The sequence below is a fragment of the Haliotis cracherodii genome, unplaced genomic scaffold (assembly GCF_022045235.1).
Source record: "Haliotis cracherodii isolate W230 unplaced genomic scaffold, xgHalCrac1.p SCAF_36, whole genome shotgun sequence".
Classification (NCBI taxonomy): domain Eukaryota; kingdom Metazoa; phylum Mollusca; class Gastropoda; order Lepetellida; family Haliotidae; genus Haliotis; species Haliotis cracherodii.
Genome location: NW_027266293.1, coordinates 246,034 through 262,922, shown reverse-complemented (window position 1 = coordinate 262,922; position 16,889 = coordinate 246,034). Strand labels below are relative to the sequence as shown.

Sequence of the window (16,889 nt, the reverse complement as noted above, 5' to 3'; positions counted from 1 at the left end):
CAAATTAATTCCTCTGTAATTCATACATGGTAGAAATATCCACATAGCATTTATACACTGGTACAATTAACAATATGAAATATTATATATCCTGCCTAGAGTCATCAAAGTCTTGACCTTTGAATCCAATTGCTCTTGAAATCATACAGTTTCCTGTTTCCCTAATCTAAGCGTAAATATATTACCTTACAGACACAAAATGATTATTTGATCAATCCTCTAGGAGGCATGGTAATAAAACAAAAAATATTTCAAATACCAAACCAACAAGGGATGTCAAGGCCTCTGCATGGTCAATGGGGTCTATGAAGTCTGGAAATCATGACATCACAGAAGCCTGTGCAATCAGCTACGGCTGAGGCCGACCTACACCAGTATGTCAAAGGAAATGTAGACATCACCAGACTTTGCCAGACAATAAAGCTATGCAGGACTAGGGCAGGTTGATACACTCACATCTCAGCTGCACACGATGGAGGCAACTACACGATGGTGGCAACTACACGTTGGTGGCAACTACACAACGGCAGCAACTACATGATGGTGACTGCAAGCCATACATGTCGACTGCTGGACAGGTAAATTGTTTGATAGGCATTACTTAGAACGTGACTGATGACAAGATAGACACAATTTTATGGATAACAACTTCTTTAATACTGTAAAATGCGACGTTTCGGTATAGATCCTTATACTGTTGTCTTGCTTGACAACGGTATAAGGATCTATACTGAAACGTCGCTTTTTACAGTATTAAAGAAGTTGTTATCCATAAAATTGTGTCTATCTTGTTGGACAAGTAAACTTCCTGGCAGTACATCCATCTGACTCTTTTGGTCAAGTTGTATCCACATATTATAAGGAAAACAGCACCATTGAATCCAGCTTGTAGGATCTTATCAATACCACAAACAAGTCAATACCATTCTTCACCGCTTTCATTCTCAGCTTTGAAAGTATTCAATAATATTTTAATAATATAACAGTAAAGTCGTTAAATTGCAGTGTTCTTCTTGATCATTACTCAAGCACGTTCTTAACAACTAAACAAGCAGCACCACATATGACAATAAATCAAACAATTCTGTTATATTTACAACATAAAATAACAATAAATAAATTCACAACTCAAATCTACAAAACCAACAACAAAGGGGCAAGGCAGTTCAAATACGATATGAATCTACAAAATAAATTTCATCAGTCATAAAGAGATTATAAAGAAATCCATCTTATTTCATCATGGCAAATTTGATAATATTACTTCTGTAGGAAAATACAAAATAACTGATCTCATTTCATTCGTACATGGTATAAACATACTGCATATATATGACAGAAAACCAAGGTTTGTATTATGCTGCTGTTGTTCATCAAAGTATTGAGATTTCAGTTTAGCGTGACACTTCTACAATACAACTTTGAAACAAGTTCAATCATAAACTAAAGCTAAGCTCAAATACACTTCACACATGCCGTTTGTCTCGAACCTGTGCGAGGTGTCCTTCAGGGACAGCAATCTAACGTAAATCATGCCAACTTTCTCACTGAGAATGGAATACCTATTTCAACCTGTCACTCTCAACACAGATGACCTGTGTCAGTACTGTTACCATATATCTACACTGCCTTTAACATGTTAAGGGTATCTCTGACTAGTGTGTGTTGAACAGCCACCACTACCAGTGTACACAATACATGTACCGTATTAGATGTAATAAGCACCCAGGTCGCTCTCAAAATTAGAAATAGGGGGCTCTTATTAGAATATAATTTTGGCGAGAAAAAAAAAAACAGAGTTGAAAGACTGTAAATTTCATGGTTTATGCTGACAGCCTGAAATGATACAAAAGAAAAGTCATGACAGATATATTTTCAAGAATTTAATTGCCCATAATTAAGGGTGCATATAACACATTAGTGCGTATTATACACAAATAAATAAGTCTTGTGTACATTAATCAATCAGAAGGGGTGCTAATTGGGATTGTTCACTAGCCAATATACATCTATTAGCAAATATCACCGTCGGCGCTTATTAGAGCGGGACGCTTATTTCGTCGAATACGGTATATATAGAATCTCATTGCACTGGCACTTGAAACTTCACATATCATGGATGTCCATTGAACTTTGCTCTGGCTCTTAGATGTGTTTGTGTGTTGAACAACACTTGTATGTGTGTGTACTGTTTGTTTAATGGCTTTCATATATGTGTGTTTCTTAGTGGCTTCTAGATGTGTGTGTGTTTGTTGTTTAACAGATGTGTGTGCATGACTGCGCGAATGATTAACTTCTAGATGTGCATGTGCGTTTAACAGCTCCTAGATGTATGTGCATGCGTGTGCGTTCAACGTCTCCTAGATGTCTATGTCAGTTGTTTAACAGCTTATAGATATGTGTGTGTGCATATGCATGTGTTCCAAGATGCAACAAATGACATGATAGTCTCAGGCAATAAGACATACTGATAAATTACGTAAAAAAAAGAGGACTTTTTTCGTGACTGAAAACTCTTGCTGAAACAGGAAATTAGCTTAGTACTTTCACACATGGCATTAAGATCTACTCAACAGAAAAACTTATATAGATTCCAGGCAAATCATCAACTTTAATAAACGAATTCATGGTCATTTTGTCTATAACCTCAATTGTGGGCCTAGAAGTATGTCAATTCTTGGTAGGTGCGTACGGTCAATTGTTTCTATATTTCACTTGTTTCACATCATGTGGTGCTCTCTCTTCAGGTAACCAACAGCTATATGGTTTCTGATTACTTTGGCTGGAACAACCCCGGTTTTACACAGGGCTTGTAATGATACAGGCCAGGCATGGTACTACTGTATACTACATGTATCATGATAAACACAAAGCTTAGATACATCCCCCTGTGATACACAGACACCTGAAGAGCAGTACCTTCATAACAATACAGTACCTTTATAACACTACAGTACCTTTATAACACTACAGTATCTTTATAACATTACAGTACCTTTATAACATTACAGTATCTTTATAACGCTACAGTATCTTTATAACATTACAGTATCTTTATAACACTACAGTACCTTTATAACACTACAGTACCTTTATAACACTACAGTACCTTCACAACATTACAGTATCTTTATAACACTACAGTATCTTTATAACACTACAGTACCTTTATAACATTACAGAATCTTTATAACATTACAGTATATTTATAACACTACAGTACAGAGGTAGGCAGAGCATGTACTGTTTTGTTGGTCATCTACCACCTACGACTCGAGAAACTGCTGATCATCCAAAACGCTCATCAATTATTTGGACCCGAAGGTAGCGTTGTAGTGAGGGATCACTGTATCTTTATAACACTACACAGTGCTTTAGTTATTGAGTCCAGACAGATTAGAGCCTCAAGATGTTCAAGACATCTTCAAGTCGAAGGTCTTGCACATTCAACAAATGTCAATTTGTTCCGGAGGGCAACAGGCTAGTTACAGACAATAACACTGGTCCCTTAGAATGCTTGTTAGACAACTTAAAACATCAATCTTTAAACAGTTTCATTTTTTCTTAACAACTTATTATCACAAATATCTAATACACTTGTCTTTTTATTCTTTTCAAGGCAACAAAATATGACGCCAGGCATGATTTAACATAACCTTCTACTGCTTCTAATCATTTGAATTCTTGAATTCTTTTTTCAGTACACTAGTAAAGGCCACATGCCCTTTGTACGAAATGTATGGCATACTTATGGCAACAGTCACAATGATAAAATACGTGTTCTCTCTTCTTTACTGTGATACAGATATTTAGCGATATTAATAATTTCTAGGACGTCGGAATAAAGGACTGGTCCTGACCATTGTTACCTGTCATAGGCCCAGTGGACCAGCATATTTGTTGCAACCCATTTTGTCATTAAGAAAATCTCTTTCCAAAAACACACACTTCCGCCCTTCACTCCTCAACACTTTCGCCATTATCACCTGTGTCAATGTCAGCATCAAGATCATTTCCCAGCCGCACAAAGCTATCCTAGCAATGCCACTATGGGAACTCCCAGCTTAACAATAGTCACAGCACAACAATCAACTTGTCAGTCTCAGCAATAATAGATACAGAAAGCATTCAAGGGTGAACTTAACATGCAAAGCGAGTTTATCTAGACGCTCAGAGGCCGACAATCCTGCAAAATCCTGCTTAAATTGACAGTAAATATTCACATGTCAGAATTAAAAAAATCCTATTTCATGTAACTATGGTTATAACCAGTGTGACGGCTTGGTCGACTGACAAAAGGACCAAAAACAAGGAAGAGGATCAAGTTTACAGTATCTGAAAATAAGAACAAAAGAACTCCAAAAAAATTCATATTTTAACCAAAAACATTTCCAACCTACCTGCCAAGGGCACTTAGTTTGGATTTCATTGGATGTCTTATTACATGAGGGGGCATGGGTGGCCCAGTCGTCTAAGGCGCCACAATTTGCTCTGCAGAGTTGCGTCCCTTGGGCACGCCAGAAACATGATTGTAGGTTCGAATCCAGGTATGCACCGATTATGTTTCTAGGTTTGTCAGCACCATACCAGTGCTCGTGGGTTTAACCGAAGTGGTAAACGTCTAAGACCTGCATCACTTTGGGCTTTCCTCCGCATTAAGCTGACACACCGTGATATAACTGGAATACTGTTTAAAGGGGCGTTAAACCCTTACTTTCATAGACAATATTACACGATGCCTAGAATCAGCATCCAAGTGTCAATATATTCTTTTCCAATCATCACATTACGGATGCATTAACATTGGATCATCATAGAATGAAAATGAACAAAATTCTTTTGTGTGACACAAGTTAGGTTCAGCAATTGGTCTGCCTTCATCATCTGTAAGCCTGACTGTCACATATTCATATCCAGTCATACAAATATACTCATAATTTCACAGTCTGTTAGACAAGCAATCCAGGGCCCTGTTCCACAAAGCGATCGTAGCGCTAAGATGATTGTAACTCCCATTCTTTAGCATAGGCTTACGACAGTCGTAGCGCTACGATCGCTTTGTGGAACAGGACCCTGCATTCAGAGTACTTCTGTAAATGTCTACATAACATAATAAGAATATTACACGCAACAAAAAATTGTTAATCTGGAAGTTTTTATGTCCAGATTAAGAAGGTTTCACTGAAACTCATAATAGCTAATTTTGAATAACTGCTTTCCTTCAGATAGTTTGATACGAAATAATTAATTAAGTAATGCATCTATTTCTACTTCACAATCTGGGTGTTATCTTGCACATCATGATCCTGAATTTGATATCATTTTCACTGACAAATGTGTCATGGTGGTCCTAGCTTATCATTTTTTTTGATTGAGTATGGTTTTACGCTGCTTTTAGCAATATTCCAGCAATATCACGGCAGGGGGACACCAGAAATCGGCTTCACACATTGTACCCATGTCGGGAATCGAACCTGGGTCTTCGGCGTGACGAGCGAACCACTAGGCTACCCGACCGCCCCCTAGCTAATTGTGCCCCTGTGTGGGTCCTTGTGTATCAGCTCATGTCTGCCCATCCACAGTTTGAACGTCCAGCTGTGCCGACAACAAACACAGGACAGTGTCCTATTACTTGTACTTGTTGTACATATTGTACTTGTTGTACTTGTCCAGGATTAAGGATTGTACTTGTGTCTGCTCCAGCAGCTTGTATTTGTACCAGATGTATAAATGTAAAAGGTACAAGATTCTGGGGGTTGTAAGAGGCTCAAAGAAAACCATCAGCTTTCCAGTGATCAGCTTCCATTGGCTGAAAAGTCTTCGAGATTTATACAACTTTCAGAGTTGTACTGACACCAGCTTGAGTTGACCACACCCTCAGTTGTACTGTCCAGTGTTCAGAGAGCCAGCTACTCCATGTTGGTCCTCGAGAGCTGGGTATCAGTATCTTGACTGTCAAGTGTTCAGCAGGTTAGATTTCTTTTTATCATACACTAGATTGTTTCAGGAAATTTTCAACAAATGTGTTCAGTTCTCCGTCCAACCAGTCAGCCTTGTTCCTGAGAATGAAAAATATAAAATGAGAGGAGATTTGTTAAGATCTTACTATCATTGACAATATTATCTGCTATGACAGTAGTGCTGGGACAATACACTGATGCATCGGTGGATCGTGACATTTAACTTCCCGATACAAGTATCGACCACAGTTGCACACTAAGTAGAAAATATCGATTCATACCTTAAATGTTTACTTTTACGGCTGTTACACCAAACACTACTTAGTAGTGAAAATTAGTTGGTAGTGAAAAAGTAAATATTTTCATCCATTGTGTCATACTTGACACTGCCAACTGTAAATCGTCATAGTGCCAGGTACATACTCTTCTGTCTATGAATAAGATGGCTGATGCACCACAGATAAGAGCACATACATGTATCAAGATACGTATCGGATCGTGAACAAGGTATTGTGATACGTATCAGATCGCACAGTTGGTGTATCGTCAAAGCCCTACATGACAGGAGGGATGCACAGCGGCACTAGCGCACCGGCCCAGGTCAGTTTGTCCAATGCTAAATGTATCTTGAGAACCACCAGAATTTCAGGCTTTGTAGCTTATCCTTCTCTGGGCAAGCAAATGATACAAGTTAATTTGTAGGGGCTAATTTATGATCGAATGATGGAAATATGGCATGACATTTATGCATCACAAATATATTTCATTGATAGAAAGTTGTGAGGTGGTCCTTCAACTGTAAACTAAAGGCTTAGGTTTTCCTATCCTACAATATCTAGATTTGGACTTTCCAGGCCCTCAGCTGTGAGATGGTCACCAGAGTTACCTCAAAGACTTTGACTTGCTAGAGTGAGTGAGCATGGTTTTACGCCACATTAGCAATATTCCAGCAATATCACATCCAGGGGACGCCAGAAAATTAGCTTCACACAGTGCACCCATGTGGGGATTCGAACTGGGTCTTCGGCGTGACGAGCTAACACTTTAACTCCTAGACAACCCCACCACCCCTTGACTTGCTAGAAATGCTAAAAATGCCCTTGGGCTGAGATATGGTCATGCTATTCCATCCTACGGTCTAGGGGCTGAGGGTTTCCTATCCTACAATGTCAACACTCACCTCAGAGATTTGGACTTGCCCGAGATGTCCTTCAGCTGTGAGATGGTCACCAGAGTTACCTTAAAGACTTTGACTTGCTAGAAATGCCCTTGGGCTGAGATATGGTCATGCTATTCCATCCTACGGTCTAGGGGCTGAGGGTTTCCTATCCTACAAAGTCAACACTCACCTCAGAGATTTGGACTTGCCTGGGATGTCCTTCAGCTGTGAGATGGTCACCAGAGTTACCTTAAAGACTTTGACTTGCTAGAAATGCTAGAAATGCCCTTGGGCTGAGATATGGTCACGCTATTCCATCCTACGGTCTAGGGGCTGAGGGTTTCCTATCCTACAAAGTCAACACTCACCTCAGAGATTTGGACTTGCCCGAGATGTCCTTCAGCTGTGAGATGGTGACGTCCAGCTGCTTCAGATCCTCCTGCAGCTGTTTCTTGGAGCTGTCTGCCTGGTGACACAGGCGCGCAAAGGTAGAGGACAGCTCCCTGCAACACATGTGCACTACAGTAACAACACACACAGGTCCGGGATCTATTGGCTATTTACTATAGGCTATTTACTACCGTTGAGTATCACCTGGTATCTTGCGATACGATTCGTATCACGATACAGTCTGACGATACTACTGGTATCATGATACACCTAGTCAAATACAGTGGTCCCTCGCTACAACGCTACCAATGGGGTCCAAATAAATGGTGGGCGTTATAGACGATGAGCCGTTTAACCGAGGCCGAGGCGGGGGAGCGCGCTCGGCAAATCTCAAATCATCAATATGTGTTTATCTCACGTCACGTCAAAATAGTATATATTTTTATGGACCTAGATCTACCTGTAATATCATTCATTTATTAAATCTGTCACTTTTCACAATGTCTGAAATATGTATTCCATTTCAATTTATCATTTTTTATCTATTAATTAAAAAATTATTCACTATTTCCCGCGATGTAGTATGAAATGATGAAATCACTGAAATACAGTTCTAAAACCTCTTTCTTCATACATATATTTATTTATTATCTCAATAACTTTAGTGAGTGAGTGAGTTTGGTTTTACGCCGCTTTTAGCAATATTCCAGCAATATCACGGCCGGGGACACCAGAAATGGGCTTCACACATTGTACCCATGTCGGGAATCGAACCCGGGTCTTCGGCGTGACGAGCGAACACTTTAACCACTAGGCTACCCGACCGCCCCTCTCAATAACTTTAACAAAGAAAACCACAACAAAACAGTCATAAATGAAGAGATGGTTATTAAATGTAACAGTTAGTGTGCACATCCTCAGCTACCACGTCCTTGTGTTCTTCCATGCTTACAGGTGGCGCAATGCTACTTCCGCCATTTTGGGAGGTAGTTCTATTAGTTCGTGTTCTATTAATAGGGTATCGTGATCCCACAAACTGACGATTCAAGTATTGTGCATACCTAAGTATCGATGATATCGTAGGTATCGGTGAATCGTTACAAATCTACTATTTACATGTCCAGACACTTATCAATAAGATACAGAGGTAGGTCATAATTATCCCTACACATAACATAATTAGGATGTTATTGTTTTGAATCCAAGGACAGATCTCTTATTGTTCATTTGATAATTTTTCGTTAAATGAAAACTAACATTTTGAGCATCTTTCAGAAACCTTTCAAATGTTTTTTTGCGGAAGAGTTAAGAAAATACACTGTAGACATGCTACAGGCATATTATCAGCACGTTGCGCTGAAAGGTCATCGGGTCCATTTAACATACAACACAGAGGTACGAACACAAGACATTTACTTGACAAGGACAATAACGAGACTGATTACAATCGAAATTGGATCACGCGTCACACTCTATGATTCCACGTGCAGCCACACACTACTGTTGGGGACTGTTGGGTTCGGGTGAAGCTGTCCAACACCTAGAGCAACCTCACAGTGCCAACAGGAGAAAAGACAACTCACTTGAGAGGAACAGTGGAACGACACAAATACTATTCACTCAAAGTGAGTGAGTGAGTGAGTTTTATTTACGCCGCTTTTAGCAATATTCCAGCAATATCACGGTGGGGGACACCAGAAATGGGCTTCACACATTGTACCCATGTCGGGAATCAAACCAGGGTTTTCAGTGTGACGAGTGAAGGCTTTAACCACTATCCGACCGCCCCTGTTCACTCATTGGTTGAGATAAAGACTACTTACTAATTTGGAAAAATAGGTTGAGGTGATAAAGTCTACTTACTGAAGTGCAACAATGGGTTGAGGAGACAAGACTACTCACTGCTGAACCTGGTGGCTACAGTTGGAGCTGGTGAGATCCACAATGAGTTTCAGCTTGCTGCTGGCGTACTCCACATACTGCTGCTTGAAGGCCCTCTCCTTGGCCTTGCTCGTCCAGGTGAGTCTCTCGTACAGGTACAGCAGGCCGTACAGCGCCGCCGACACGGCGATCACACGCCACCCAGCGGCCTTCGTCAACTGACACACAAGTATAGCATCTCAGTGCATATTCCTATGATGCAAAATTTTAAAAATATGAAGCTATATATAGCCTGTCCCATCAAAAAACAATTTCTTCCTGCATTTACCTCTTCTTTGAGTGCAACCAAATAGCACTGGGAAATCCCTACAAAAACAGTGTAAATGTTTGTGTCACAGAATACTCGGACTCAATAAACCCCTGCCATTTACGTTTACGATTCGAATATTTAGTTTCAATTAACATCACTGCAAAAATATAGCAAAAGTGTTTGTTTTATTTGTTTGCTTTTTAACGCCACATTCAACAATATTCCAGCTGTGAGTGAGTGAGTGAGTTGGGTTTAGCGCCGCTTTTTAACAGTATTCCAGTTATATCACGGCGTGTCAGCTTAATGTGGGAGGAAAGCCCGAAGTGATGCAGGTCTCAGACGTTTACCACTTCGGTGAAACCCACGAGCATGCGTATGGTGCTGACAAACCTAGAAACATAACTGGGGCGAACCGGGATTCGAACCCACAATCATAGGTTGCTGGCGTGCCCAAGGGACGCAACTCTGCACAGCGAATCACGGCGTCTTAGACGACTGGGCCACCTGTGCCCCCTCCAGCTATATAACGGCTTTCTGTAAGTAATTGATTATGGACCAGGCAATCCAGTGATTAACGTCATGAGCATCGATCCACACAATTGGGATGGTGTGTGTAGTATGAGTGAGGGCACTACTCATTGCTACACTTTCTCCCTGGAACACAAGACTCACCACTCCTGCTCAGTGTGTGTGGGGGTTGGGGGTGGGTGGGGTGTGTGGGGTGGGTGTGTGGGGTGGGTGTGGTGTGTGTAGTATGAGTGAGGGCACTACTCATTGCTACACTACCTCCCTGGAACACAAGACTCACCACTCCTGCTACAGCAACAGCTCCCAATGTCGTCCGCGACGACAACGACACAAATGTGGTAAGTAATGACGCCAGCATCTCATCTTGCTGGGATCGGTCTGCTTGGTTAGAATTTGGTGTCCGTCCCAACTGTGGTGGTCAGAGAAATAAGAAAATGGTTTGAACAATTCTAACAACATATTCATTCACGTTCTAACAGACATTTTCATGTTGGTCAAACATCTTTCACAAATTAACGATCAATTTCCTGTCCAAGTAAAATAATAGGTACGACTTTGACATAAACTGTTGCAATGCAGGAAAGGCAGTTAGTACATTTCATGTCAACTCTTTTTCAAATGCTTAACAAAGTGATGCAATAACACCTAGATTCTCAGGTCCATCATTTCTGCAAGGATATCATTCAAACAATGAAATGTCATATTCTGTGGTGTGTGAGAGTGGGATTATGCCACGTTTAGCAATATTCCACCAATATCACTGTTGGGGTTGTTTTGTTGTTTAACGCCACACTCAGCAATATTACAGCTATATGACGGCGGTCTGTAAATAATCGAGTTTGGACCAGACAATCCAGTGATTGATATCATGTGCATCCATCCACGCAATTGGGATCGATGACATGCATCAACCAAGTCAGCTAACCAGACCACCCGATAATGTTAGTCGCCTCTACGACAAGCATAGTCGCCCTTTACGGCAAGCATGGATTGCTGAAGACATATTCTACCCCGGATCTTCACGGGTCCAGAAATGGGCTTTTATATATGGTACATATTGTACCCATAGAATTTTAACCTGGACCTTGTGCATGATGAGCAAATACATTAACCACAAAACTTATTCCACACACCCAACCCTACACAATGTCTCCAATTGTCTCACAACAACTTTCTATGAAGCTTGAGAATGCATCTCAGAGTAAACAAATGTTGCAGTTTCCTCAAAGACAACTAGGAATGAATAAACTCCATAAATCCACTTACACTGCCAGCTGTCCCCATTAGAGCTGACCTAGCACTTTTACCTCCCAGGAGCCTCTGAATGAGGCTGGTCGGTCCGAGGGAGAACTTGAACTCTATGTCCTCTTTAAAGTCAGCACAAAGGTTGCGACAGTCAAGTCTATAAGCAATCTCAAAATCTCTCTTTGGAATGAGATTATACAGGACTTGTCTTGTCTCTTCTGGGAGAATTTCTGACAGTCGGTCTACAAGTCAACAGAAACAAAGCAACTTGATGACAATGATAATGATTCATGATATAACTGTTAATTAATTGGTTCCAAAAGAGGATGGTTAACATCTTTTTTCATATTATTTTGTAGCATAAATATTGCACAATGCTTTACCTTTTGAAATAAAAATCGCTTTGATTTTAATGATTTTAGATAATAAAAAGATTGAAAAAGAGTAAACATCACTGGTAAAAATAAGGGTGATTCTGGTTGTCTGAACCTGTGAACCTTGATGCATTTAATGAAAACTGTTCTATGGTAATGACGAAGATGAGCCAAAGGATGCAACAGATATTTTCATTTCACTTCCTATAAATCTGCTAATATAATAATGCATGTGAAAAAATTTAACAGTCTATGCATAACATCCTAGAATAAGTGAGTGAGTTGGGATTAACGCTGCTTTAAACAGTATTCCAGTCACGGCATGTCAGCTTAATGTGGGAGGAAAGCCCAAAATGATGCAGGTCTCAGACGTTTACCACTTCGGTGAAACCCACGAGCACACGTATGGTGCTGACATACCTAGAAAAATAATCGGGTCGAACCGGGATTCGAACCCACAATCATAGGCCACCCGTGCCCCCTTTTAAGGAAGAAATGGATGTCAACTTCTTTATACTTTTTTATGGAGGATATACTTTCTACTTCATCACTCCCAATGAAGGAGTAAATATATAATTCGAAAACTTGGGTTCCTCATAACAAAGAAGTTGACATCCATTAATTTGCTTCCTTATGTGCATCACTTTTAAATGCCATTCAAAGATGTGTTCTGTTAAGAAAAAAATTACAATGTTTTATAAAGCTGATTCGCTCAAGAACCCCTGCATCCTATTGTACTACATACTCCCCAGGGAGAAATAAAGTTGTGTGCAAACTGATCAATTGACCAGGGTAATTATGATGTTAGCACTTTGATTGTTTCTAGTGCATTACAAATATCCATTTATTATTATTATTATTATTATTATTATTATTATTATTAACTACTGAAGATTGAGTTGTTTCAAGAAGGGACACCAAGCTTGTAAGGAAACATTTGCCTAGACTACAGCTGTGAATGAAGACGTAATTCAATCAAGCTTACTTGGCAATATTTTTGGAAAGGCTAATAAAAAAAGCATATTATTACTCACAAAAGAAAAATACTGTCTACACATAACAAAAAACTATAAAGTTCTAAGAATATACTAACATGCAAAAATACAACATGACGTGAAAAGACAAGGCCACTGAATACCACAGACCAAAAGCAGAGCTGGAAACTGGCGAAGTGATGATGTGCACATCGTTAATACCTCACAGGTTTGTAACACCTCATCCCCCATCAATACAAACAGCTGCTGTGCAGTGCAGACAGTCGCTTTAATTAACCAATGAATCAGGACACAGCCTGGTTCCAGGGAGATGAACGAGGGCTCAGATAACATCACCAGCATTTATTGTGCAACAGGTGTGACCGACCGCCTTGTAGCCTCAGCTTCACACACTGATTCAACTCAGGCAGTGGTTGGTTGGTTGGTTTATTTGTTTGATTTGTTTGATTTGTTTGAAGTATCACTCAGCAATATTCCAGCTATATGACGGCAGTCTGTAAATAATCAAGTCAGGATCAAACAATCCAGTGATTGACATCATGAACATTGATCCATGCATTTGGGATACGATGACATGCATCAACCAAGTCAGCAAGCCTGACCACCCGATCCCGTTAGACGCCTCTTACGACAACATAGTCGCCTGTAACAGCAAGCATGGGTTGCTGAAGACCTATTCTAAAACAGATTTTCATGGGTTCAGGCAAAATTTTGAACGGATGTGGGCTCATTCTACATTTGTGAGTTAAACATGGCTTTAATAGACATGCATTACTATTACACTGCACAGTCGCTGTGCTTGAGGAATGGAGAGTGTACAAGCTTGTGTGGTGTTGACAATGTTTACCTGGCAGAAGCAGCAGCCTTAGACACACAAACGGTTCTGATGAGTTGACACAGCATTAGACAACCAGGGTTTGTTTGTTTGTTTGTTTGTTTGTTTGTTTGTTTGTTGTTTAACACCGCACTCAGCAATATTGCAGCTATACGACAGCGGTCTGTAAAAAATCGAGTCTGGACCAGACAATCCAGTGATTGACATCATGAGCATCGATCCACACAATTGGGATCGATGACATGCATCAACCAAGTCAGCGAGCCTGACCACCCCATCCCGTGAGTCGCCTCTTACGACAAGCATAGTCGCGAGACAACCAGGGAGTTGTGAATATAATTGTGTGTGCGTGCGTACATTTGGTGTGTGTGTAAATGTGTGCCTGCGTGAGAGTGAGTTATTATTATCACCTTAGCTCCCGTTACTGTCAGTAAATGAGTGAGTGAGTGAGTGCAAAATGGCAGCTAAAATGGTTACATATTGACCAGCAGACAACCTGGACCCACTTGCACAGAACAGAACAATCTTAGCGCTAAGACTATTGTAAGCCAATGTTAAAGTATGGGAGTTACGATCATCTTAGCGCTAAGATCACTTTGTGCAAGTGGGTGCTGGATGGGCGTCAGACAACAATTAACCAAGCGCCCTGTGCCCTAGCAGATTCTGCAGCATTACCCCTGGTAGCCTTTTTCTTTTCATATATCATTTTTCACTGATGAAAAGCAGTAATCACATAAAAATGAACCCTACCGCAGTGAATAATGCACATCCAGGACACTTGTGCTAGCCCATATGTGGTTAGATATCAAGCAGTTTAAGCAGACAGCAAAGTCTACAATCCGTAATGATGACTGGGTATATTTCAGTATTAATCACATGCTGTCATACACTGGCTGTCTCTCCACCACTTCACAAACAGTCTACCATGCAAGTGTAATGTTCAAAGTCCATGCAATTAGTTCAATGTGATGCAGTGAAACTTTCCATTCATCAAAAAAACTCTTTTACTGTTGCTATATCACAGTGAAATTTAATTTTAAACAATGATTGTAACTGTTTCTGTTGAGATTCAGTAAAAGTTCATTGCATTGTATTTGGACAATGATAAGTTGCCAGGAATGTGGTTCTATTTAATGGGCTCTATTTAATGTAAGCAGTGGTGAGGAAGCTATTATATTTAGATGCTCGAATTATCTGTACACTTGGGGAATATTCTGTGATGTTCAAGTGACTGTGTGGAAATGGTTGGAACCTGGCTAGACTACATAAATGGAGCGGGCTCGTCTCATCTCACATTTCATCTGACATTACATCAAGACCAGCTTTCATGTGAAGATCACTTATCACCCCGGATTCCCAGCCTAGGCCTACATCGGTAGCTTGACCACTGTTGTGGCTTGCTAAATATTCTCATTACTGTCATTAACCATCTTTCTTCACATCAGAGCAATCAGAGACTTAGACCTGACCCCACATAAAACTACCACTTCAAGGCAATTCGGCTGTTGCCTTTATTGACGCAAAATCTTTCCTGTTCCTAAACCAACTGACCCAAGGGTCAAAGGTTCCCTGGACACACTCGTCCAAACCCAGTGGGAATTGAGGGTAAGGAAATAGGTCACCAGCAATGTACGCTGGTCACGAGAATGAAATGAATCAGGTGGTCAGGCTCTGTAACTTGGTTGATTGCATCAATTCCAAATGCGTGGATCGATGCTCATGATGTCAATCACTGGTTTGTCCAGTCCAGACTCCATTATTTACAGAATGCTGTCATGTAGCCTGCATATATCCGAGTGCGGCATTAGAAAACAAACATCACTAAACATCATACTTCTTGATCTGAATCTTGAATTTTCACATGCTGCATACCAGCCAAAAAATATCATACCTTATGCCTACATAAACCACATAAACTAGGATTGCCCAATCCTGAGTGAGTGAGTGAGTTGGGTTTTACGCCGCTTTTAACAGTATTTATGTTATATCACGGCGTGTCAGCTTAATGTGGGAGGAAAGCCCGAAGTGATGCAGGTCTCAGATGTTTACCACTTCGGTGAAACCCACAAGCACAGGTATGGTGCTGACAAACCTAGAAACATAATCGGGGTGAACCGGGATTCGAACCTACAATCATAGGTTTCTGGCGTGCCCAAGGGACCCAACTCGGGCACCCCGTGCCCCACCCGTGCCCCCGTTAAGGAAGAAAATTAAACTATCCAGTGATGAATATCATGAGCATCGATCCATGCAATTGGGATCGATGACATGCATCAACCAAGTCAGCGAGCCTGACCACCCGATCCCGTTAGTCGCCTTTCACGACAAGCATGGTTGCCTTTTACGGGAAACATGGGTTGCTAAGACCTATTGTACCCCGGAATCTTCACGAGTCCGACAGAAACTGAGGGTAGTGCAACATACGTGTATTTATAAAAATAATCTAGTCCTACAGGATCTTTTACCAACATCAGACAAAGCTGATCGTGTTCATGCAACTTGCAACACTGTGAATGAAAAGACTGCAGTATCTCGTGTCAGTTGTCAGAGTTGTCTCCCTTTACCTGTCATCTCCGTTCCAGCAGTTTCCACGCCTTGCAACAAAGCGGCCGAGCAGCGTGCCTGCAGGTTACGTCCCAACCCCTCCTCTACATGTGCATGCAACTCCTGATGTAGGAAACCATATGTACAAGTCACGTGATACAATGGGGGGGGAGAGAGGGGGGGGCGATAGGGGGGGCGGGGGAGTCAACAATCACGCTGTCACATGTTCCATGTTACGTTCTGAGTGAGTGAGTGAGTAGGGAAGTAAGTATTCAGCAACAATAACGATGGACATTAGAAATGGGCTTCACTTTTTAATTCAAAGCAACTCAGGGAATGGTTCCACACGACAATCTATGTGTATCATAGATGTTACGATGACTGTTTTGCAAAGAGGTCCCAGTTAATGTTTCAAAAAAAAATTTTTTTGTCAAAAAAGCCAGAATTAGAAGACTGTTTCAAGAAGCTACTATTGTGTTCCCATATCTTGTTTTATCTAGAAAAAAACCTTCTTTGTTTTGGTAATGTTGAAGAAGCCCTTGAAACCATTTCTGGTCAGTTGCTTTTGAAAATGACTTAATACACGGACACTCAGATGAGAACATGAAACAGAAGCCTGTTTGTGACTCCAATGTGGATTACTATGGGAGAGTATGGCAACTAGAAGA

The 16,889-nt window shown here is 40.7% G+C and overlaps 1 protein-coding gene across 1 annotated transcript in view; it reads right to left on the bottom strand.

Moving 5' to 3' along the window:
* Positions 1 to 760: 760 nt before the first annotated feature.
* LOC139477863 (mitofusin-2-like) overlaps positions 761 to 16,889 on the bottom strand; it is a 36,414-nt gene continuing 20,285 nt past the window's right edge. Inside the window, exons 13-18 of the mRNA XM_071260294.1 lie at positions 16,242 to 16,344; positions 11,495 to 11,715; positions 10,509 to 10,637; positions 9,412 to 9,608; positions 7,488 to 7,622; positions 761 to 6,059 (exon numbers count right to left, since the gene is read on the bottom strand). Coding sequence (XP_071116395.1) covers positions 5,987 to 6,059; positions 7,488 to 7,622; positions 9,412 to 9,608; positions 10,509 to 10,637; positions 11,495 to 11,715; positions 16,242 to 16,344 — 858 coding nt within the window. The 3' untranslated portion in view covers positions 761 to 5,986. The remainder of the gene's footprint in view (positions 6,060 to 7,487; positions 7,623 to 9,411; positions 9,609 to 10,508; positions 10,638 to 11,494; positions 11,716 to 16,241; positions 16,345 to 16,889) is intronic.